Source organism: Vidua chalybeata, chromosome 5 (genome assembly GCF_026979565.1).
Source record: "Vidua chalybeata isolate OUT-0048 chromosome 5, bVidCha1 merged haplotype, whole genome shotgun sequence".
NCBI lineage: Eukaryota > Metazoa > Chordata > Aves > Passeriformes > Viduidae > Vidua > Vidua chalybeata.
In genome coordinates this window covers 68,714,274-68,738,599 of record NC_071534.1, presented here as the reverse complement: position 1 = coordinate 68,738,599, position 24,326 = coordinate 68,714,274, and the positions used below count along the sequence as shown (strand labels likewise).

Sequence of the window (24,326 nt, the reverse complement as noted above, 5' to 3'; positions counted from 1 at the left end):
CAATGACCTTTTCGTTATGGCTGGTTGACAAGGGACAGCCTTTGGCATGAACCCAAAGTCAAACTCCCTGTTTTTGGAAACACATTTATCATCTACCACTGTTCTGACTGCAAAAACCCAGCCAACCAACCAAACAAAAACAAACCTGAAAAACCCCACACTTTGCCAGTGCTAAACATAGATCACAGAATGGTTTAGGTTGGAAGGGACCCTTAAACACCATCCAGTTCCAACCCCCTGCCATGGGCAGGGACAACTTCCACTAGACCAGGTTGCTCCTCGGCCTTGAACACTTAGGCATGTCCTGTCCTGCTCAACAATCATTTCTGCCCTGAAAAACTTCTCCATGGCCAAGTGTCACAGCAGAAGGCCAGGATGATTTGCATCCCTCACCAGCTGTGCAGCTGGTCCACTCCTACTCCTTGGTCATGTCAAAATTTTAGCCAAAATTTGTATATCAGGGATATATATATATATATATATATATTTTATTTTTAAATTTTTTTTCATCCAATTATAACTGAGTAGCAATTGCTTTGTCAAACTAGGGACCAGCAAATTATGACCAAAAAAAAAAAATCATGAAGCAGGGATAAGACACAGTTTAGTGGTGGAACTGTCAGCGCCGGATTAACAGCTGGACTTGACATTAGTGGAGGTCTTTCCCAATCTTAATGATTCCATGATTCTACCTCAAATATATTTAGTTAATGTCTGTCTGGAGACCTTTTGCCTTCTTGAAGCCTGTTAGAACACGACAGCTCCTTGGGATGGTCATGGAGAGCATTCCTGGAATGTAGAGTCAGGCTCATCTCCCTGCACGTCAGTGGTCTGAGTGGTCTGTCTGGTCAGAGGGGAGCATGGGGCTTTTCCAGGGTGTGATTCACCACACTCATCATGGATGTGCTCCTCAGGCTGGAATTGCTCACACATCAGTATCTGGGAATTACAGGGCCGATGGATTCCGTGGTGGCCTCACTTTTCTCAGTAAAGTTGGCCATCCACACATTTAAACACCCTCCAGCAGGTTAACACCTCCCACGGGTGCTTCAGCCCACCCTAGGAGGGGAGTCTGAGGTGAATCAGCCCCAGGAGGTTCACTGATGAGATGAGTCCCTCTGGCTGTTCCACCACGCTCTGAGGCATCACCAGATGAAATTACATCCCAGCAAACAGAAATCTCCTAATAGCAGAAAGTCACTTTCCTACGCTCAGACCTCACAAATGGAGAAAAGTTCCCTCAAATGCATTTTTTTATTTCTTGTTGGTAGAGGATTTATTATAATAATAATAATAAAATTATAATTATTACAGTGATAATTAAAATAAATGTAATTATTATAATGATTATTGACTCTGAGGAGGACAAAGATTAGAAAATAGTTTTATGTTTGCTGGATACCAGAAAACACTTTCAGCTCTGTGTTAGACAAATAAATACAGGTCTGTTCTGACCAAGCTGGTTTTATTCACTTTTGAACTGACACAGATTTCAATTTGAGTTATGGCTTTCAAAAGCCTCATTAAAGCAAACAGCCAAGCTCTGCACAGAGCTAAAATAGAAGGCATTTTCTGATAAAAGTGAGATCTTAGGGATATCTTGTCATGCAGTATTTTCTTTCCTTTTGAATTTATTATTCACCAGATTTTCCATTATTATTTGAAGTATCATTTAAGGCAAGACAAAGTTCAATGTGATAAATGCTGACTCTTAAACAAAAAATCAACCCCAGTGAAATACTGAACTATTTTAAAATTCTAATTTTTAAAAACTCCTTTAACATCCTCTGGGGATTACAGTCATGGGGATTCTCAATAAGTAGGGTTTTCTGAGTGGATTTTATTTTTCAAAGAATCACAGCAGTCAAATTAGAAATGTATCAAAGATTTAAGCTAAATATCAGCCAATATGACTAACTCCCTAACACTGAAGGTCTTGCTCTTCACGATTCTTCAAAAGCATAACTGGAGAACTTTTCATCCTTTCACCGGAATTATTTTCATGCATAAGACATATAATAAATGCTTTCCGAAAGAGGACTCATCAGTGTTGTTCAATCAGGATAAATGGGCAACAATCCATAGATTCAGACACAGCAAACAGCTTCTCAGGAGGTTTCATTTTCGAACCTTTTACACAGCACAGCAATTACACAGATAAATTAACTATTTCTGCAGAGACTGGGCTGTTTGAGTGCCTTTTTTTTTGTTTTGTTTTTTAATTATGGAAGTGGCTGGGTCTGTCAGTTTCCCCCCAAAAAGAGATTAACAAAGATGACCCTGCCAGAATATTTTAGCGCACTCAGATTTCACCTGTCTGGAGTCCCACTGACAAACCAACAACTGGTTGTGGAAGGGTGAAACCGAATACAGCTCGGCTCATCTGCTCTGTCACATGCTGGGGCTTGTAATGCAGCTGATAATATCCTCAAATTGAAGATACAGATTTGTTTGGCATCATCTTAAAATCAGGTTGCCTTGCAGACCACGCCAAACCCAAACTTGCACTGTGCTGGGACACACAAAGGGCTTCACTAATCTTTATAAAGCGGGGTTGGAAATGGATGATCTTTGAGGTCTCTTCCAAGCCAACCTATTTTATGGCTCATTCTAGTTACCTACACACAGGAAATGACACAGAAAAGCACAGACACGACTTACAGAAGCCCCAATCCACACTTAACCCCTCCCCACTTACCTGACTCCACGGCTTCTTTAACCATCACGGCGCAGTAGGGGTTAATCACCTCCCCCTGGGACGGCAGGTAAGGGCCGCTGTCATAGTTGGACAAACCAATGCGCAGGAAGGGAGACATGACAAGTCCTGTGCCAAACAAAAGACAGGCGACACTTGGGAGAGAGTCTAAAAATTCCCCTGGTTTTGACCAGCCCCTTATCTCCGTCGGGCAGCGGGACGCCGGCCGCTAGTTATCCATCCAGCTGGAGCCTCTCTGACTTCCTTCCACGGACTGAGCCAGCACTGCTGGACGTGCCCAAGGTACTGAAACTCAGCTGTCGGCTTAACCACGGAGCTGAACTCATCACAGGGCTGGGAAAACCCACAGGAGCAGCCCTGAGCACTGCTGACTTCACGCCGACCGTCGGGAACGAGGACGACAATGCGCAGGAGTCACAAATCAGAGCTTTGGGATAAACCTCTGCTATAATTGATGTTGAGTCACATCAAGAACCTGAATGCTATGGGAGTAGAGAGGGGTTTGGGAATACTGTTGGAAGCCTGCAAGCTGAATGTGAAACTGTGAAATAACTGTGCACTATTTATATACGGCATGGAAAGGAGCTCAGGCATTCCTGGGTGCTGAACCATATTCACAAGTGAAGCTATAAAGAGAAAGCTCAGCTCATATGAACCACACTGTATAGACAGTGAAACAAAATACCCCACCAGAAAAAACAGCACCTCAGGATTTATTTTGAGCAGCTGAAAACAGAAACAAATACAATCAAGGTGCCAGGAAACACTACAAAGCCTTTGGGTTGAAACACTACAAAACTTCCTCTACGAGGTCTTTCAAAGCCTTCAGAGAGAAGATTTAGTGAAACCAGAAATTATTAACTGCTGTAGCTAATGCCCATCATTTCACCATCTGGGCCCAAAACTGGGATTTGCCACCCAACTTTTGTCTCATTATCTGAGCTTGTCATTCCTGGCTTCTCCTCCAGTCAGTGGGGAGCAAGAGGCACTTTGAACTCAGCTGCAGATGTCTGTCTTGGACCACCAGAGTTAAAAGCCATCAGTGCTGTCACCAGCTGTTATCTGTCAAATATATTGACAACGACACATTGTTCAAGCACAACAGCAAAAGGATGAATGACTCGTGGTGTGGGATGCAGCCAAGTCTCTTCTGCATTTTACACATAAAAATGATCTTTCTGAAGAGAAGCTTCTCTAGCCTCACTTGGAAGAAGTTCCATGTTTTTTTGCTGGGAATAGCATTTTCTTACCTGCAAACGGTATTTTCCTGACAGATAAGTTCAGTCTCTGAGAGGGGCTTCTCTTTTCATCACTGCTGTGGACAACATGGAAAGGTTTTTCTCAGCTGAAGGAGTAACTGCTCCTCTGGCCAGGCTGATTTCAAAACCTGCCTCTCTGTTCAAGGACACAGGAGGCAAGACCATCAAGGAGAGAAGAGAAATTGAGGAACCAAGATGTAGCCCTTTGCTTGAGTGTCTTCTCTTTTCCCCAGCAGTGTGGAACGATGAGTTTCCATCAGCCCCTCGTACAAAAGTCGGGGGCTGCTACAAAACCCAGAACAACTTTTCCTCAGTGCACAGCCAGGTTGCAGCAGCTTGTTGTATCCTGGGTCTGATGAGATCTTCTCCTTCCTCCTGTTTTATAAAACAAAGACAAACTGCTGTAGTTATTGCAGGGACTAGAACACCAAATCTTCTGGCTGAGTATTCATAAGCACTGAGCACTCACATTCCAACATTTTCCGACACAGATGGCTCATGAAGCCAACTGTCCATGTTCTCTGACAAAGAATTTGCCTTCCCAGAAGGTTTCCCTAAATTAACTACTCTACATCAGGCCAATTTATACAATAAACAGCATCTGAAGACTCTCGTTCCCATTTGAGCTCCTGGGTGTGTTAGCCAACAACCAGGCTGAGTTTTCAGGAAAACAGCAAAAAAATCACAAACTCTCTTGGATACTGCACTCAAAAAAGAAGGAAACCATCAGGTTTCTGGGAAAGGGAGCATGGGGCAGAGAAAGAGAAAAATGTCCTGTGACTCATGTCTGTTGTGTATCTCTAGGAATGCAGAGGTCATGGATCTCTGCATGTGGCATTGCCCTCAACCAGGAAATCATCAGAGCTTCTGCAAAGTCCCAAAAGCTGGTGGGAAAGGCAAAGCACCAGGTGGGGCTGGATACAGGCAACCAGAACAATCCTGTTCTCCTCTGGATGAAGGCAGCACCTCTGAAGGATGTTTCACATTAGCCAAGTGCCTGATGAAGCTGCTTTGGAGAGCCACTTGCATTTAGATAGATCCTCAAGCATGGCTAGACCTGTGGCACTGCAGAGAAGTACAGTGAGTGGGTTTTGAGTGCTCTATGGCAAGAAAAGGCTAAAAGTTCTGCCTCAACTCACAGAAGCAGAGAAACCTGATCAAATTAAGAAGGGGAAAGTCTCTTCTGTGGAAAGAAATATGCATATATATGTATATATATTTTCCCTCACTCTGCGATGCAGACATTTTATTATTACTTAGACATTTCCTTTGTTTCAAAAAACAAGAAGCCCACGAAGTCTAAAGACAAAAGGAAAAACAAATCAAAGGGTCTCTGGAAGCAGAGGGGAATTCCAAGGAGCTGTATATCCCATGGCATCAGTGTGGAAAGCTAAAGATGGGCAAAGACTAACACCAACAGCCAAAACACCTTCATTGAACCTCTGTGTGTGAACAGAAATGTCCTCTCTACCATACTCCACCAATTCTGGTCACTGCTGGGCAAGAGGAAATTATGATCCTCTTCCAAATCCCTTGTTCCTACACCTCTGGCTTTAGGAACCTGTTCTTCCACAAGCAGGAGGAACTGCAAGGGGTTAAGCATTCCCTTACCAAGACTTTCCAAATTCACCTTTAAAGGCTCAGAGTGCCAGTTAGAATTATTAGTCAGTGTGTTGGGCATATAAGAACATGAGTGTTGCTACAGGAATCCAAAGATCTGTTGATGGCTCCTCAGCAATAAAATGTGGTGACACTATTGCCTCGGGTACTAAAGAAATAAAATTAGGACTAAACGTTTGAGCTGCAATTCATCACACTTCAATTAAATCAATGTATTCACAACATAGGTAGAACTGTGAAAGCACCTTGTCCTGCTAAATACACCTATCACTGGTCCAAAAATCACAGCTTGGATGTGCCACAAGACACCTGTTCAGGTCTGTGGATCAGCTCCCTGAGCAGTGGCATTTAAAACTTTCCTTCATCTTAAATGCTGGATGTTCCCTCCCTCCCCTCCAGTGCAACCCTAGATTTTGGCTCTCTGCAATCAAGCACTTCCTGATCAGGTATCCCAGAGATGTCATGGAATCTTCACTCTTGAAATATTCAAAAGCCACCTGGGCATGAGCCAGGGCAGCTCCTGGTGCCCCTGTTTAGACAGGAGAGGGGGACAAGAGGTCACTTCAAAGTTCAAGCAGCCTGTGGTTCTGCGAAGACACAGTGGGATAGATCTCACCAAGACCCAGATGTCTGCAGCATCTGCATCCCCACGTCAGGCAGTCATCTGGACTCCTGAGAGAGGAACAGAGCAAAATTGGCACCCTCAGATCCTGAGCTGGAACCACCAATGTGAGATTTCCCCACTTTGAGAGCCAATGGGAATACCTGGGGATGATCTGTTCACATGAAGCACCTTCACTGCAAGATCTGGTCTTGATCAGATTCCTCAAACCATTAAAATTTCAATGGATCCCTTCAATGTATCAAATCTGAGAGACCTGTGCTGGGACCTCACATGAACCAGTTTATTGCAGGAGATGCTCTGCAGCCTCCAGCAAACAGGTGAGAACTTCCCACCAGCTGCAAAGCACGTGGGTTTGGCACAGCAGGAATCAGCACTGATAAACCAACATCTGCCTTTCTAAGCCTTGCAAAGGCTGGCTCAAGCTTGCTAAAACCAGAGTTTGCTGCTGTACCAGCTTCGTGTGAGCACTCTGCTCTGGGGTGGATTTCTTTACCCTGCCCAATAAATCAGACACATAACTGGTTTCCTGCTTTTCTCTCTTCTCTCCCACACTGTCTTTCCTGAAACCACCTTGGCTTTGGCCCAAACATCTGTTTTCCAGGTCAGATTTCCAGCGTTTGCCACTACAGGACTGCTACTTGGCTGGCATCCATGGCCATAAACAATTAAGCAACAACACAACTCAGCTCCAGCATGGCTCGCTGTAATAGCAGCAGTTTAATTTAACACCAGAAACAGCTGCACTGGATATGGAGAGTGTCTGCTTAATTTCCCAGTGGAAAGGATACTGTGAGGTATCTGGAAACCAAAGATGAAATGCAGCTTTCTGTAAGAGGCCACCTGCAACCTCTCCTACAGTGACACGTTAAACACGGCGTAATTGGGGTTCAGCAATGCTGCACCCCACTTTGCTGGCACAGGGGAGCTCTGCCCACTCTGGAGAAAAATGCAACATATGGAAATCATTCCCAGATGATATTAGGAAGTAATAAACTCCTTAACATCCCTAATCAATTGTGGTTAAGTAGAGAGGAAGAAATGAGTTCTTGCTCCCCGTCAGCAGAAGATCTGGATGGAGGACAGCTGCCTGTGATGGGATTTGTGCTTTTGCCTTTCACTGACTGAAAATGGATGCATGTATGACACAGTAAAGATGGCAATTTACTGAAAAAGGGCCAACTGAAAAGGGAAATATTTCTGGATTTGAGATGCTGCTTTTTAATGTCATCAAACTGTCATTTTCTCAAGGTCAGAGGGAACATTTCCATCTCTCTCTCCTTTTTTTTTGAAGCAAAACTGCTTGCAAAATGAGTTCATAACCTCCAGATCACCATCACTAAGAGGGAAAGGATCCAGGAGTTATAGCTGGAGGGTATGAACTTTCTTTCACCCCCTTTCCAAGGCATGTCCCAGCAAAAAAGGCAGGTCCTGACCCTGCAGAGATCTGTTTGTAAGGTTAGTGGAGACCTGCACATGAGCATTACACACCTCAAGGCCTTCCTGCAGATTTCAAGCACAACACTGAACATCAGTAGGGATGGCTGAAGTCCCTTTCTCCATCCCCTGACTCCTCATATCCCACAGACCAAACAGGAGGGAATGGGGATCTAAGTAACTCCCCCGAGTGACTTATTTTGGGTGCCCCTATCAGCTGTTATTTCAAAGGAGATCAAACCTCATGAAGGAGGAAGTTCAGAACCCCTCTGGCTGCCATCCAGCATTTCTCACACTTTCCTTTGATGGATCAGAGGAGGGAAAGGAGGGGAAGTTGCAGAGCCCTTTGATTTTCCCTCTCTCTGTACATCTTGAACATTTCACAAAGGTGGAGGAGAGAGAGAGTGAGGCAAGCCAGGACAAGCTGTGTCTGATGGGATTGGTACAATACCAGACTCCATGCAACTGAAGAGCCTCCCAAAACTTCCTGGAACCACTTGATTTCAAAACAGAGGTGATGCTCCCCACACAAACCCTTTCCCATCACTTGCAAACACAGAAGACCTGGGCAAAGCATTTCTTTCCCCTCTGGAAATGAGGCTTGCAGGCTTTTCTAGGACCAGTGTCAGGCACAGGGATGGACATTTCTCTTTAAAACCCTCTGGGATGTCTTGTGAAACTGTGTTTGGAGTGAGTGGTGTGTATTGGCAACAGGACCTATCTCCTATACATACCCTACAAACTCTGTCTGGACTCTGCTGAGCTCAGGGGTTTTCTTTTGTTGTATTTGTGGTGCAAAAGGCAAGAACAGAGCCTCAGGTTTATTTTCAGACCTTAAACATGATCAAGACACAGTGGAGTTAACACAGGTGAACAGATTTACAGCTGTAGAAAGGTTGGTGTCCATCCCACTGGGGAATTGCAGGAAGAGCTGCTGGGAATGCCAGTGGTCACTATATCCATCCATGGATTCTGGGATGGAATCCTCAACCTTTCTAGGGACACATGTAGACCTTAAAACCAGGGAATTTGTGCTTTGCTATCCCCTTGGGTCTCCATGCAACAATTCCTGCAACCTGACCTAAACACAGGCTGTGCCCAAGGATTTTGTTCAGCTTTTCACCCCCTGTCACGCTGCAGCTTCCCAATCTCCTCCAGCATAGCCTGATGTCTCTTTAGAGCAGATTTCTCTGAAAGCAACCTCTCTTTTCTCTGCTTGACCAGTGAGTTTGCAGCTGCATCCACCCCCTGTTCTGACTGACCCTGCAGGGATGCGGGAGCCTGTCCTAAGCAGGAGTGATGATGGTGATGATGATGATGATTATGTATGGAGGTCGTGTGCAGCAACTACCTTTAGGCTGGGATACAGAGGCTGGGAAATTGTGGCCTGGCTGCCTGTGGAGAGATTAAGGGTGGATTCACAAGAATGTACAGAGAAAACTGCACTGCACATATGGGCTGCCAGCCGAACTCCCAGAACACCCAGGACAGAGATATAAACATTTGTAGGGGTGCATCTTCTCATCCTAAAGAGAGTGTTTCAAATAAAGCCAACCCCATCCCGGAATTGCTGTTTCTGCCCCGTGATTACACAAAGATGGCCAGGGTCAGTCCTAGCACTGATGGTCAGCTGTGCAGTGAAAAGGACCCAGATTTTAGGGTTTGATCCAGGAGCAGATGCATTCGTGTCTAACAGTGATGACAGTGAAAAAACATCTGAGTGAGGACCCCACACCAAAACCATCCACCCGGGAATGTGCTTAGAAATGGAAAAAGGGTCCAATGCACAGAAACACCCCTGAGAACTTTTTAATTTGCTCATGAAGGATATAAATTCTTACACCAGCAGAAGACTCTCTCTCAGACATGCCTTTTGTTTTCCAGCAGACAATGTGAATTTATCTACCTTGGCAGGGTGTTTAAAGCTGAAACCCCTGTTATTTGTGCAAACTGGAAATAGAAGCAGAGCAGACACACCAAATCTTTATTTGGATTAAACCCCCTCCAGGTCCTGTCCCTGAAGCCAGGTCAGATCCCTTTTTTTCCTCATTTTTTGTCACATGTGGTCCTGAAACAAAGCAATCTTTCTCACTTGTACTGTTGGAAAAATGCCCAACTATTCAGCTTACTCTCCTTTGTAAAACTTTTCTCTTTTTTTGTGCATTTTTGGGGTCCAGTGTGTTAAGAGCAACTTGTCAATTTTGCTTCCTTATTTTCTTGGAAAGCTTATGGTTAATTTTTTTTTTCCTGTATCACTTCATTTCTGTAACACCTGGACCACACAAGCTCAGAAGAAATGTTTTCAAAGTTATTCTCCCTATTGTACTTACCTATAATTTTTAATACTATATTTTCAGGTTTTAATTATCTGCTAACAAACACTGACCAAACCAGAAGTGGCAGAGCACTGTTTAAGAAACACTGAACACAAAATTATTTCAACAGCTTTTCGATGTAATGTGGGAAATAAAAATATCCCAAGCTGAGATGTAGCTACAATATGTCCTTTCCTTTTGCCTCTTGTTCATTAGCACAGCAATTTCTCTCCTTCTGCATGATTTTGGCACTGGTTCACAGATTTCTGGCTCTGGCCTTTTGGGTAATTTTTTAGTGCTTTTTTAAATGACACAGGTGGAGTGTTCCTTAAATACTTCACCATCTTGTACCAGGATGTTTTTTAATGCACTGACTTCCTGCCAGTGCCAGCATCTGCATCTATTTTTTATTTTCTTTCTCTTAAAAAGAAAGAAAAAAAAAATCCCAAAGAGGGGTAGAGACTTATGAACATCCTTCCTTGTACAGGCACAGTTTCATGCTTTGATGAACCTAATTCAGCAGAGGAGGCCTTTGAGCTCTTTGTTTAATCCAGAAATCTGCTCAGGGTATTTGGACCCTGGATTACAAAAATATTGGGCTGGAAAAGAGCGCTTCACTCACGCCTCTGCCACCCACAAGACTGTGTCTACCTCATCCTTGAGGTATCTGTCTGGCCATCTGTCAGCAGTGAAGCTTCTTCTGTGCTTGGTGTTGCCACACACTCCTCGAAAAATGGGCAAATTTGTCACAGGAGACTCAGATCATAACTGGAGTCCACAGTGGACATGCACACCTGATTTCTGTGCGACAAAATGGGCTTTTGGAGATGTAGGCCAGGCTGGATGGGGCTTGGAGCAACCTGGGATAGTGGAAGGTGTCCCTGCCCATGGCAGGGGCTTGGAATCAGATGATCCTTAAGGTCCCTCCCAACCCAAACCATTCTATAATTCCATGTATTTTAGGAAACTAATTTCGATCGAGGATTGTCCCGTGTTTCTCCAGAGCTTGCACCATTATTTAAAGAGAATCACTGTTTTCTCCTCACTCCTCTGCAGCACTGGATGTTTTTTTATCAGGCTCAGCAGATAGGAACTGCAAAAAGATGTCTGACCATCCAGATAATACATTTTAGGCACCTCAACACCACGAGCCCAGCTCTGGCCCACAGCCCTCAGCTGCCTCCTCCTTGCCTGAAATCCCCCCAGGAAGTCTGCAGTAATCTCTGCTCCTGTGAGCACCTGGCCCAGCTCACATTTTACAACAAACAGCACCAGGGGTATCTCAGGTAATTCAGCCTTTTCCACACCTTTGCAGCTTCATGTTTATTCTGCTAAATATAATTACATAAAGATATATTAGAATCAATCTTTCTTTTGCACAGCAGATGTTGGCAGACCTACAGTTTCTGCCTTCATTCTCTGCTCCATCAATTTTTGCTGCCATGGCTTCCCCACAATCACCCCCAATTCGTTGTTGCTGTTGTTGCTTCCATCAATTTCAGGTGCCACATCTGTGCCATCTCTTGTCAGCACCATCCCAAATCCACCTTCTGTGTCTTTCCCACTCCCAATGCCTCTGGACTCCAGCCACCTCTTTAAATAAACTCTGATATATCATTTCCTCTTCTTCAGGCATATTCAATTTAAAACTGCACTTCTACTTAAATAAAGAAGCTCCAGTTATGCTGAAAGTCCTCTTCCCATTTATAGTCTGGTGTCCTATTCTCAGTGTCAGAGCTCCAGATCAGTTCCTGGGAGACCTTCCAGCTCTCCATATCTTCCCACCCCACTCACCATTGAACTCACATCAACTTTATCATTTATCCACCAGTTTCTTTCTGTGCTTCTGCCCTTAGTTATCTCCCTGACTGGGAGGGATATAGCACGCCCAGTGGGATGAAAAATGAAATAGAAAACATAGAGAAAATTTATTTTAGACCAATTGCTGTTGTTGTTTTAGTTTCTAATTTAGTTTCTGGGGTTTTTTGTTTAGGTTTTTTTTTGTTTTTTTTTTTTTTTTTTTAACATCACCATATGGCTGCTTAAGCAAACCTTCATGAGTTCATCTTCACATTGTGAAAAAAGTTAAATCATGAACATGCAGACAATGTCTGCTTCACCTCAGCATCACTGTCCCAGCTCAGCTAAGCAGTGCAGAGCACAGGGAATGTGCTGCTCCTCCTCACAGACCACTAGCCAGAGAAAAGCTCAGTCACACACCCAGATGTCCAGGTACACTCACAAAATCCCAAACTGGGACACACTGAAGGCCCCTTCCCTCTCCTCTTCACCCAAATAAGCCAATTCCTGACACCCAGCTTTAGACCTCCACTCTCCTACCTCCTCCACACACATTTGCATGTGGACTGTTCACCCCAGGCCCCTTCACAAACAGCAGAAAGAAAGAGATCTGCTGGGTTTTCAATTTCCATTATCTCCACGTGGCTGACTGAAATGGGTCAAATGCCTGCTGACCTCAAATGCCTCCCTCCCCCAGGGCCGAGGGCAGCCCGGTTCAGGTGGAGGTGTGTGTCTGGCATGCCAGCTTCTGACACAAGAGGGGATGGTTCTCACCTGCCAGAAGCTGAGTTCATTCAGAGATCAGCTCATGGGTGTTTTGTTCTGCATTGAAACCCCCAGGAGCTAACACGGGTATTGCAGACAGAGGCAAAAAAAAAAAAAAAAGCTGAGGACAGGATGGTTTACAGCCCTCCCTAAGTACAACAGACTGAATTAAAATGCACTGAAACCTTTATTTACTTTCCATGGGGTTTGAATCAGGTCTATAAAAAAAGGCAGAAGGACAATGCTAATGACTAGGAACTGGGAAAACTGACTGGGGCTGTATAATTGAATTTTCTCATGAAGATATTTGGTAAAAGCACCATCCTTTCCAATTTCACTACAAAATATATTGCAGAGAATCACCTTGTTTTGACTGGGGGAGGGGACAGGGAGAAAAAGGGCTATTCTCAGGAGTTTTTATTTACTTAACCAATGTTTTAATTGTTCTAATAACAATGTCTGTAGTTGTCCTGACACCCTTCCCTGGCATGAGGAGGAGGGACGGGGAGCTGAAAACGGAAGCTGGAGGATGCACATTTTTTACTATTTCACCCGTGTTGTAAATCAAAACATAAATAGCAAGTGTTACTGTAAGGGTGGGAGGGGAAAACCTGGGTAAATTCAGCCCTCAACACATGCACACCTTCAAGACAAGCAACAGTGACTCCCACAACTGCACTTGTCTCTGTTTTCTGGGGATAAGCAGGGCACAAGCGTTTTTAAATCCCATTCACAAGTCAGAGCAGATCTCCATAAGCCTCAGCTGCTCTTTCTGTTCTCAACTATCAGCCCCAAAATGCCTCCCCTCTCACTCAGGTTCTCCTCCCACCTCAGCTGTCCCTGGTTTTGCTGCTGATTTAGGTGAGAAAGAGGAGCAGCCTCAGCAGCACACAGAAACTGCACAGCAAAGTGAAACGGCCACATCAAAAACCTCCTCGGGAGAAAATGCTCGGATCCAAGTGAAAAATTAATCACATGCAAGTCTAGTTTTGAAACAAAATAGAAGTTAAGCTTCTGCTTCCCAGCACAATCTGGAGTCAGGTTCCTGGGGATTTATGGCACCAGGTGATCCCAGTGTGATGACAGAGGAGGAGTCTGTGCTTGACTTAGAGCTGTTCTTCAGGGTTTTAGCTGTCTGCTGTACTCTTCCTGGATCTTCTAAATGCCTCATACGCCAGAGAACCATAGAATGGTTTGGGTTGGAAAAGATCTTAAAGATCACTTGCCATGGGCAAGTTCTTTGCACTAGTTCTTTCCACTAGACCAGGTTGCTCCTGTGCATTGCACTGATCCCCCACTGCTCCTTCAGCCATACCTTTACCACCAAAGCCCTTCAGTAACATGTGCCAGACCTAAACACAGCTGAATCTATACCTTAAACCTTCATCCTTCTGCAGGAGGGAGGCCTGTATGAGCTGTTCCAGCCCCACACACTCCTCTCACCATAGACTTATCTTATACCCACCTCCTTACCATCTTTTTCTCAGGTTTTTTTTTTTCCACTCAGGTATTTTCCTGCCTCAGACTGCAGTCCTGGTGAGTCGGAGGTCTAGCCCACCTCCTCAGCTCAGGGGTCCACTTCTGCAGGCACACTCACACCCTCCCTTGCATTACTACCAATGTCTGGGATCACCTTTTCAAACATCATTTTCCTGCCTTTCTAAATGATTGAACCCATGGGCAGCAGGTGGTGAGAAGTGCTTTTTGTTGCCATAGAAAATTCTAGCAAGCATAAAGAATCTCTTTCTTTCAACTAAAAAATATGGATATATTCTGAAGCAAAGTGATGGGTTTTGCTGTAGGAGCTGAAATATTTTGATAAAGCAAACTAATCATAATGACTCATCCATAAGGTTCCTAAATATCCTCATTCTTTCTGCCAGCCAGATTTATCCACAGATCCACATCTTCCCTGATCAGCATTGCCATGGACACTGGAGAGGGAGCCAACACCTTTCTGCACCACACGAAGATGTCACGTTGCACTTTGGAAACCCCAGGAAACAACTGAATGGAAATGCACGGATCATCTTTAACTAAATTCCTACAAGACACAATAACAGTTCAGAATCAAAACATCTTTGTTGTGGACCAAAACATTTTCCATTAAAGAATTTAAAAAAACCCTGACCATGTTCTGTGTTTTGGAAAGGAAAGCATCTTCATTTCTCTTGTCCTCTAAAGACATCTGAGCCTGTAAACCGTGATGCTTTCAGCCTAGATCCTGTTGTAACCCCTTACCAGGGAGCAGGTCAGTGTGCCCAGGAAGAGCTGGAATCTTGCTACACACAAGCCTGCAACACCTCCTCCTTCTTTCACCTTTTCTACTTCCACATGTACCATTATCTTTGCCAAGTTTACTTTCACTCATACACATTGTAGGTAAGAATGCATATATATATAGAATTAACTTATTTTTATGGATTCATGTGTGGTCTCATCCCCCTCTGCTATCAGGGCAGTTTTAATTATGGGAACAGTCCTCCCACTGATAAGTTTGCTGATAATTATCATGTGGTAAGTAAAAAAGTTTTTTAACGTAATTTTTGGATTTCTTTAAATATCATAGAAGATGTTCTAACTTTCTCCTCTAGACGTCACATCAAATACTTTCCTTTAACTGTCCATGGTCTGGTAACCTTGGATGAAAACTGATCTTTTTCATCACTGTGGGTTCCCTGTCTATGTCAGGAGGTGATATTTTGGTAAATGAATGCAGATTTCTCATTAAGAACCCCTGGAAATGTCCGAGGCCAGGTTGGACAGGGCTTGGAACAACCTGGTCTAATGGAAGGTGTCCCTGCCCATGGCATGGGGTGGAACTGGGTGATCTTAAGGTCCCTTCTGACCCAAACCATTCTGTGATCTATGATTCTAACAGAATCAGGCTGAATATGATACATGGATGGGCCCAAGATTCATCACCTCCCTCTCCTCATTTGTTTATCAACCAGAAACTTTTTTTGTCTTTTAGCATTGGTATTTCCTATGAAAATGCTCTGACTATTTTTATTTCCTGCAGATAAGTGGGACAATCTGCAGGAATTGAGGAAGGAAAAGGCAAAGAGGACTTCTGCTTCACAATGAATGCCAAGAAGATTAAATGCCACAGCAATTGAGGCAGTTGATTACTGAGAAGCAATCCAGCCCAAAATGGGTCAAATGTGAGGTGGAAATGACCATTTTAAAAAGAAACAAAACAGAAAGATGTCACGTTGAGCTTATCCCCTGGATATTTCATGGGTCAGCTGAGATAAATATCAGGAAATTCACCTGGGAGATAATTGAGCCCTACATCCTCACTACACGTGGCACTGTGGTGACAGAGATGGGGCACAGTTTAGTGAAAGCTGCACCAGCTTCTTTTCATCTCAACCTGGGTATATCCTTTAAAATTGTACACTTACTCCACTCAGCATTTCTGCCCCAAAGGAGCAAACACAGCCCATGTTCTTATACATAGGTGGAAATAAAAATACCCCCAAAAGGGATGTCACCACTCTGCCCCAGAAAACCACTCAGAAGCAATGGTGCAACTAAAAGGTACAATGCAAACCAGAGGAATTATCCATTGCTAAGGCAGCTGGGTATGATTTGAAAAGTAATTTGGGTCCCTTCCACTCTCACCATCACAGTTAATAAATGTTATCTCTGCTGCTGGATGTGATCTGGCTGGTGGTGAGAGATGAAAAATCTCCAACAGGCCCGATAAATAACAATATTAACACAAGGAAGCAACGACGCAGATAAATCACAAAATTGATACAAACAAGCCATGATACAATGAAAACACTGTGCAATTGGTTACAGAGAAGGGTTTGCAGTTTGGGCTGCCTTTGCCAATATGTTCCTCCCAACCAGGAGCTGGATGCAAGGCAAGGAGGCAAACAGAGAACAACAGCACGGGATGGAAACAAACTGTCAGTGAGTGTTTGCAGGCTGCTTCCAATGTCGATCACCAGCGTGATCCAGGGAACGTTTCTGTGTGAGAACTGGCACATGAGCAGCCCTGGGAGAGAGCTGTGCAAAGCTCCTGGTACCTGTGACTACAGGCTCAAGGTTCTGATTAATCCTTTCCACGGTTTCACACATACAGGTTTTGGATGCTCATGCTCCTGTATTGACTTTCTCTTCCTTTTCTATTTTAAGAGTCACTTTCTTGAAGCTTGGGCAAAGAACAACACTCTGTTTACACAAATCCTGGCTTTGGCAAAATAGGAAGCAACAGCAGAAGTTGCAGCCAAGTGTTTTAACTTGGATGCACAAACATATGCATTAAAAAAGCCAAGAGCAAACAGCTCTCCTGGCAAAGCCCTGGAAGGTGCTGCATACTTCACCTCCCTCCCAGGCTGCTGCAGAGCTCTTTGCAATTAAATTCAGCTAATAAGAGAAGAAACCAAAAAGTTGCCATCAGAAGTTATGTTCACCATATCACTTCCTTCAGAACAATGTGGAAGGATAAACAAAGACTAACCTGGAAAAGATCCCAAGGAAGAAAAATAAAAACTTGGCATGCTGGGAAAGCTAAGCTGATTCTCTTGTTCCCTCCATCCCTCTTTCCTTGTCTCTCCCTCTTTCCTTGGAGCTCTCCACCTCTGATGGGATACTGAGCCACATGCTGCTTCTGTGAGAAGCTCTGAGAGTCAACCAAACAACTTTCTTTGAGAGGAAACACACTTGAGGCAGGAAAAAAAGCTTAGTTAGCTCCACCCTGGCAGTGTAATAATATTCACAGCTCTCCTTGGGGTGGGAAAAAAAAATTAAAAGGTTTCCCCAGTGCAGCAACATGAGTACAAACTGAAGCTGGGCACAGGGGGCTGCTGAGCTGCAGGGTAGAGGTTCAGGAGGGAGATCTGAATCTTCAGTAGGGCCTTAAAAAACAAATCATAAAATACATGTAAGAGTGAGAGGAAAGTCTAACTAAACTCTGCATTGCCTGTGCCAGTGCAACTGTGGCACCATCTTAAGGCAGGGATTCTTTCCAGGCCAAAAACTTCTGCACAGGTTGAGCATCACTTGCTTAATTCACCTCATGTCCACACAGGGCTTGGGTAAAGAGTTACATGAGGAAAACGAGGGGTCCAGCAGGGACTGGGGAGCCTTGGCAAGTAAAGGCTGGCAGACACCAAAGTCTCATATCCTGCAGAGACAGCAAAAAAGAGACAGAGGCAACAGCACTGGGATTCAGACTGAACTCTGATGTCAGGTGCTCAGGCAAGGGCAGCTCCATGGTGAACTCCAGGAAAGCAGCATCTTAGCAGGCCATCTGGTACTTCCAGCTGAATGCAGTCCTGCTCCACCACAACCAGGTGGGACAAGAACCTCCTTGGAGCAGGTGCTCCTCGCTGGTCCCTCAACTCCGCTCCTAAAGCTCATTCCCCAGAAACCCACAATGCCTGGTGGCCTCGACAGGGATGTGAAGTCCTTTCTTCAATTAAAAAGAAGGATAAAAAGAGAAATTAAAAAAAAAAAAAAAAAAAAAAAAACCATGCATGCAGGGCCTCGAGGACTTGGCTGTTCAAGAATACAAAAGTTTGAACATTGCCCTTTTCACTTCAAATAGTTCTGCAAATAGGCTGCTCCCCCGCCTTTTTTTTTTTTTTAATAACAAGTTCAGTGAAACTTTATCTCTTCCTGCCCTAGTAACCCTACTAAATAATCTGCTGTTAGCATGACTCAATTGAGTGGCTTTCAGCAGCTGAAGTTTTTTTTGCTACTATTCTTTCATCGGTGCAAATGAAAAAAAAGAAAAACCAAACAAAAACTTGTAAAAAGCTTTCCTCTCTGAAAAGTATCACACTCCTGGAGATTAAAGTACAGCCGAGAAGTTGGTTACTTGCCTTGTAGAAAGGATCTGATTACACCCAAGAGTTTAACTCCGCTCGAGTGCAACGGGTAGCAGAGAGCTCAGCCGGGCTGGGGCTTCGAGTCCCCTCTCCGAAAGGAAATGCAGCTCGAACACTGCGGAGTGGAGGAGGGATGGAGGCCGTTCATTCCTCTTTTACTGCCCAAATCTGCCCTCAAACTTATCGCAGCTCTTGTTTCTGGAACATTACAAACTCGACCCCAAAGCCATATACCCAGCCGCTGAGATGCAGCGTCGCATCTAAAACTACTCTTCTGTCTGGCTGTCCTATCACATACTGCTGTAACCATGAAACACCTACAAATCATCACTGAGCCCAGCAGGAGAAAGGGTTTTCCCTCTATATCTTCCCCAGTTTGTTCACTCTGTTGACTAAAACTGTTTGTAGTCGGTTTTCATTGTGTTTCTCACTTTTCCCTTTTCTCTGTTACATGAAGATACACGGGAGAAAACAACGCTCTTTTTTTAAAGGCAGGAAAATGTGATGGCGAGACCACAAACGCTCGCTAGACACATCAGGTGAAGAAGCTGAAAGCAATTTAGACTCTTATTTAAGGGCAAAAAGATAAAAAAATCAAACACAACTCTCCGGACAAATACCAAGTTGTCACCTTTAAAATCCCGTCACAGCAGCGCCGATGGCTGCAGCGGAGCCTCCAGGGACACTGAAACGCACCAAGCAGTGCCCTCAACTTTCCCGGTGCTGCTGCACAGGTTCTCCCTGCGGAGGTCCCACCCTCCCCTGGCACATCGCCCTGGAGCGGGACACCCTGCCCGGCCCTGCCCGCGCATCCCCGCGCATCCCGCTCCGCTCCGCTGGCGGTACCTGCTGCCCGCGCAGCGCAGCGCGGCTCGGCTCGGATCAGCCCCTTTCGGCTCAGCTCGGCTCGGATCAGTCCGGTTCGGCTCAGTTCCGCTCGGTTTGGCTTAAGCCCAGTCCCGCCCAGCACAGCCCGGCTCGGCTCTGCCTGGCTCGGTTCAGCCCCCGGCACAGCGCGGCTCGATTTAGCCCGGCTCTGCAGGGCTCTGCCTGGCTCCGCTAAGCCTGGTACGGCTCAGCACAACCCAGCCCGGCTCTGCTGAGCTCCGCCCGGCACAGCCCGGCTCAGCACAACCCAGCCCGGCTCTGCTGAGCTCCGCCCGGCACAGCCCGGCTCGGCACAGCCCAGCCCGGCTCTGCTGAGCTCCGCTCGGCACAGCCCAGCCCGGCTCGGCGCTCCCGCCGCCCCCGCAAGGAAGCAGAGCTCTCCGGGCTGTCCGCAGCCACCACCAGTGCTGCCCTAGCCGCCCTTCCTCCTCCTCCTCCTCCTCCTCGGCACCACCCCTCTCCCCGCCCCCGAGTGTCCTCTCCGCTTGCCCCCATCCCGACCCTGGGGGCTGGCGGTGCTGGGCATGGTGTCGATCCTGCACAGGACCCTGCCTTAGCGCTGGGGGTCCCTGTTGCCGACAGGGAAACTGGCTGCAGTGAAACTCTCTCCCAGAATAATGAAACAACCTGGTTTTTCTGTCCAGGCTGCCAAGCGTTGTTGTCGTGGCTGGCAGGGGGCGTTGCTGAGGGGTGCAGAGGAGATGTCTGCAAAGTCCTGTCCTCATTCATCTCTCACTGTGTTATGTTCTTGGACATAGGTGTTAGGAACCTCAATCCAGGTTGTTGTGTGGAAGAAGGACGGGGAGTACCTGTTTGGTGCACTCCTTTCAGGGGCTGAGGGTGTCAAAAGTGAGTTTTGCTCAGGATATTCCCTAGGAGACCTTCTCAGCTCCACAGGAATCATGGTTTCCTCCTGTGCTGTCAGAAAAGGTGTGATGCTGGCGGTCATGGATGGGTGGATCTGGAGCGGGAAACTGGTCCAGGAACAAGGGAGAGGAGCCACAAGAAGGAAAGGAAACCCCAGAAATGTGGTGGCAAGGGATTCTGGAGAAGACAGTGGGAAATTCGCCTGTCCTCCAGGGCCACACCAGCTCTGTGAGTCTCATGGGCTTTGCTGACAGACAAATCAATATGATCACAGCTATAGCAAGGAGACCTAAAGGTGTCCTTCAGCTTCCTGGAGTACCCACAGAAAATATGAGACCATGTTCAGCCACCTTCTATGGCTCCAAAGGCTCCAGTGAAGAATCTCAAATAGTGTTTCTCTAAAAGGCCAATGTACAGAACAGGACACCTGGCAGTTCTGTGAAAGATGTTTTGTTTGAGATCATCCAAATGAGGTGCTTAGAATTTTTAGGGCCAGTAAGTGTTCACTTTGAGCAGGCTGGGATGGCCCTTTGAATATTATTGTGATTAGTCTGTCCTTGATGCTAATCTCTAAAATGTAAATTATGCATTAAAATAAAAGGAGGCAAAGGAAAGGGAAGGGAAAAGCTGCTGGGATTTTGGAAATCGGGAGAAATGAATTGCTTTCAAAAAGTGGTTCTTTTCTATTTTCTGAGACAATTAGGGCTGACTGTAATACCTATTCCTGTCACTGGCAGGAGAGAAAAAGACATTTCATGAGGCAGATGATTTTGCATTTTAATTGCTCACACCCCATTAACTTACACATCACCCTTCCTGTCTGCATCAGAGTCCATTATACCAGGCTGTTGATACCAAAAGCATATGAAAAGAATAGATTCTTTCACCCCAGGTGAAAGCGAGCTGTAGATAATTAAAACTCCATGTATTCCCATCCCAAGCTTCAGTTTTCAGCTCTGCTGGTTGCTGATGTTGTTGCTGAAATTTGCACAGGAGCCTGATGTTTAGAGGACCATATCTATCTGCACTTAGGCTAGGAGCAAGCTTTGGGTGTTGTACTGGCATATCCCCAGCTGGGATGCAGCCCCATGGTCTGTCCCCCATTCCCTGACCCCATTGCTTGACTCACATAGGTCGGATCCCATCCCTGGAAGTGTTGAAGACAAGGTTGGATGGGGCTCTGAGTAACCTGGTCTGGTGGAAGGTGTCCCTGACCATGGCAGGGGGTTGGAACGAGGTGATTTTTAAGGTCCTTTCCAACCCAAACCATCCTAGGATTCTGTGATTCTGTGATCTGGGGATCAGAGCATGACATAGCAGGTGGCTACATGAAGATCACTTTGCCTACAGGAACTTGGCAGATGTGCAAATATTTAGGCTCAGGGTTACTGTCCATGGATCACACACAAAACAGTGCACCAGGCCACTTACCTCCAGTCTGGCAGAAGGTTTGAGCCTGCATCCTCCCCCAGCAACACATTTGACTGTGCAACAGCAAGATCTCAGATCAGGGAGAACTGTTGGCATGTCAAGCCAAGGGTTCCAATACCTGGTGCAAGGGAAAATAAATCAGCACGAGCCCTTTCTGAAGGGGCATTCACCCATCTTGTCACTCCAGACCTCTGGTGAGGTCCACACCTGCCTGCCACAGCCTGTCCCAAAGTTGTCCTTCACTGCCCTTCATGTGTAACCTAAACCTTCATTGCTGGGATTTAAAGCCCATTTCTTGTTATGGGATCACAGAACCAGAGCATGGTTTGGACTGGAAAGGATCTTTTAAGGCTGTCAAGTCCATACCCCCTGCAACGAGCAGGGACGTCTTCAACTCCATCCTGTCTACAAGGGATACAGATACATTCTTCACTTCTTTCCACTTCTTTTTTTCTTTTTTTCTTTTTTTTTTTTTTTCCACAGCAGCTTTTTATCATATTTAAAAGCTCTGTGGTCTGGGAGGCAGCTGTCATATTAATTACCCAGACTCAGGATAATTACCTAGCTGACACTGAGCTTCCACTGAAGCACACAACGACTGCTGAGCATTGTTATTGTCATTTAACTTGACTCCACAACTAATCAGGTGTTGCCTTCTACAACAGAGGAGGCCACTCCTGTGGGTGGAGGTATCTGGAAACCAAAAGCCCTTAAAGCTGCATCTTTCTGGTGGAAAATATCACCACAAGCCATCGTATTTTCTTTCCTGTATTTGAAAACCACCCACATTTTCAGTAAGAAAAAAAAAATAATCCAAAACTAATTGAGCGTTTTGCCTGGGCAGTGGGCCTTTCTGAAGAGTTTAATTCTCAAAAATATTTGGTCTCTGTTGTTTGTTTTTTTAAGGGTAGTTGTTTGTAATTCATTGTTAATTTAGAGAAGGAGGTGGAACAAGGGAACATAGTTAATAACTGCTGTGAAAGCAGATATATTATTCTTCTTGGTCTGTGCTTTGAATTCATTGAAATGAATGAATGAATGTGTTTGAAAAATAAAGAAAAAACTATAGCAGGTCAAGTTATTTTCAGAGTTTTTTTGTATTTTCGTTTTTTTTTCTTTTCACCCTCAAAGGTTTCTACTTCTTCCACAAGAGTGCACTGCATGTTGCCATGAGGTTTAATTTACATTTCAGTCTCTTCTAGCAGTGACTAAAAAAAAAAAAACTGCTCAGAAAGGAGTAGAGAGGTCACTTCATCCCTTTTACCATACAGCAGGTCCAGCACTTCCCCTGTTCCCATGAGATGTCTGCCCAGCTGGAGGTTACACAATTCCAGCTCAGGGATTCCCTGGCCTGCCCAGAAGAGGACAGGAAATGCAGTGAGCAAATCAAACCACTTGCAAAATGCTGTGTGACGATGCCCATCTGCCAGGTTTCACCAGAAAATGTTGAGTACATCTTTCTATGAGGTCCAGCCTGATTTGACTTCCTTGGCACTCCTTGACTGGAGATATTTGTCCTTTTCAAGCTATAAAGAGAAATAAATCAACAGTGGTGCTGGTGTTAGAAAATCCTTCAGATTGTTATTCTCACGCCAAGGATCAACTGAGCAAATGGTGCTAAATGTGTTCCCAGCCCATAAAGTTTGCTCATCTCTGATTTTATAAAGTTTCAAAGCTTTTTTTATCTGTCATTTTGGGCTCAATACTCTGGTTTGTCAGCAGCACTCAAAGTAATCAGTTTAATCAGGTGTATAAAATGCATTTTAGGGCACAGGTTGAGGGAGGCAAAGCCTCTGCTGGTTTCCACACTCTGCCTGTCTCCTCCCTCCCCATTCCAGGCTATGGCTTCCTCACTTTGCTGACTCAACCCATCACCTCAATGCTCTCAGCCAGAGCAGCACAACAGCCTGAACGTAAGAAACACAAGCAAAGCAAAACTGAAAAAAAAAAAAAAAAAAAAAAAAACAAAAACAAAAAAAACAAAACAACACCCCATGAAAAGAAAACAAAAAAACAAATGGGGTTGCCCTTTGCCTGTAAGAGGCATCATTTTCACAGGAAATGGCCATGTGAAGGGCTGAGTGATCAGAGTGATGGGGGGGAAAGAGGTAGAGGGGTGGGAGTGGGTGAAAACCTCCACATTTCTAAAAGGTTCATGGTGTGTGAGCATGCACTCCAGGTGACACGACATGAGAGGTGAGCTGCTTTGGAACTGCTGGAGAAATGCAAAGTCACTTGTGATTGAAAGCTCCTCTCCTGTCCTGGAGAACAGTCTGCCATTACTTGTGTGAAAACAATACCCCCCCTCTGACTCCTGCAGAGACACAACCCCTGATAATTCTCCCTGAAATGGGGACCATGGAAAGCCACTCCAAGCATTATTCTTCACCACAACTGGAGACAAAGTGCCTGGTCCTGGAGGGCTGCAGGACCATTTCTGTCTCTTTTGGTGACATTAACTAATAACACAGGGAAATCTGAAGCAAAATCAACATGCAAAAATCAGCTTAGAAATCACAGAGACACAGAATGTCTGAGCTGGGAAGGGACCTTGTCCAACCTCTTTCCTCAAGCAGGGCCACACAGATCTCATTGCCCAGGACCATGTCCAGGCAGCTTCTGAATGCTTCCAAGGATGGAGAATCCATCTGAATGACACTGGGATCTTTTTGTTATGTGTTTATACATCCTCTGTCTTGTCAATTAAAAGAGCTTTTGGTTGGTTTCATTTGGAATCAGTAGAAGGCATTGCCCAAGGAG

The 24,326-nt window shown here is 45.2% G+C and overlaps 1 protein-coding gene across 1 annotated transcript in view; it reads right to left on the bottom strand.

Annotated features, from left to right (window-relative positions):
• The window catches only part of PRKCQ (protein kinase C theta), a 52,334-nt gene extending 32,996 nt beyond the window's left edge, over positions 1-19,338 (bottom strand). The window contains exons 1-3 of the mRNA XM_053943362.1: positions 19,227-19,338; positions 3,967-4,350; positions 2,699-2,824 (exon numbers count right to left, since the gene is read on the bottom strand). Of these exons, the coding sequence (XP_053799337.1) occupies positions 2,699-2,816 (118 nt within the window). The 5' untranslated portion in view covers positions 2,817-2,824; positions 3,967-4,350; positions 19,227-19,338. The remainder of the gene's footprint in view (positions 1-2,698; positions 2,825-3,966; positions 4,351-19,226) is intronic.
• Positions 19,339-24,326: the final 4,988 nt, after the last annotated feature.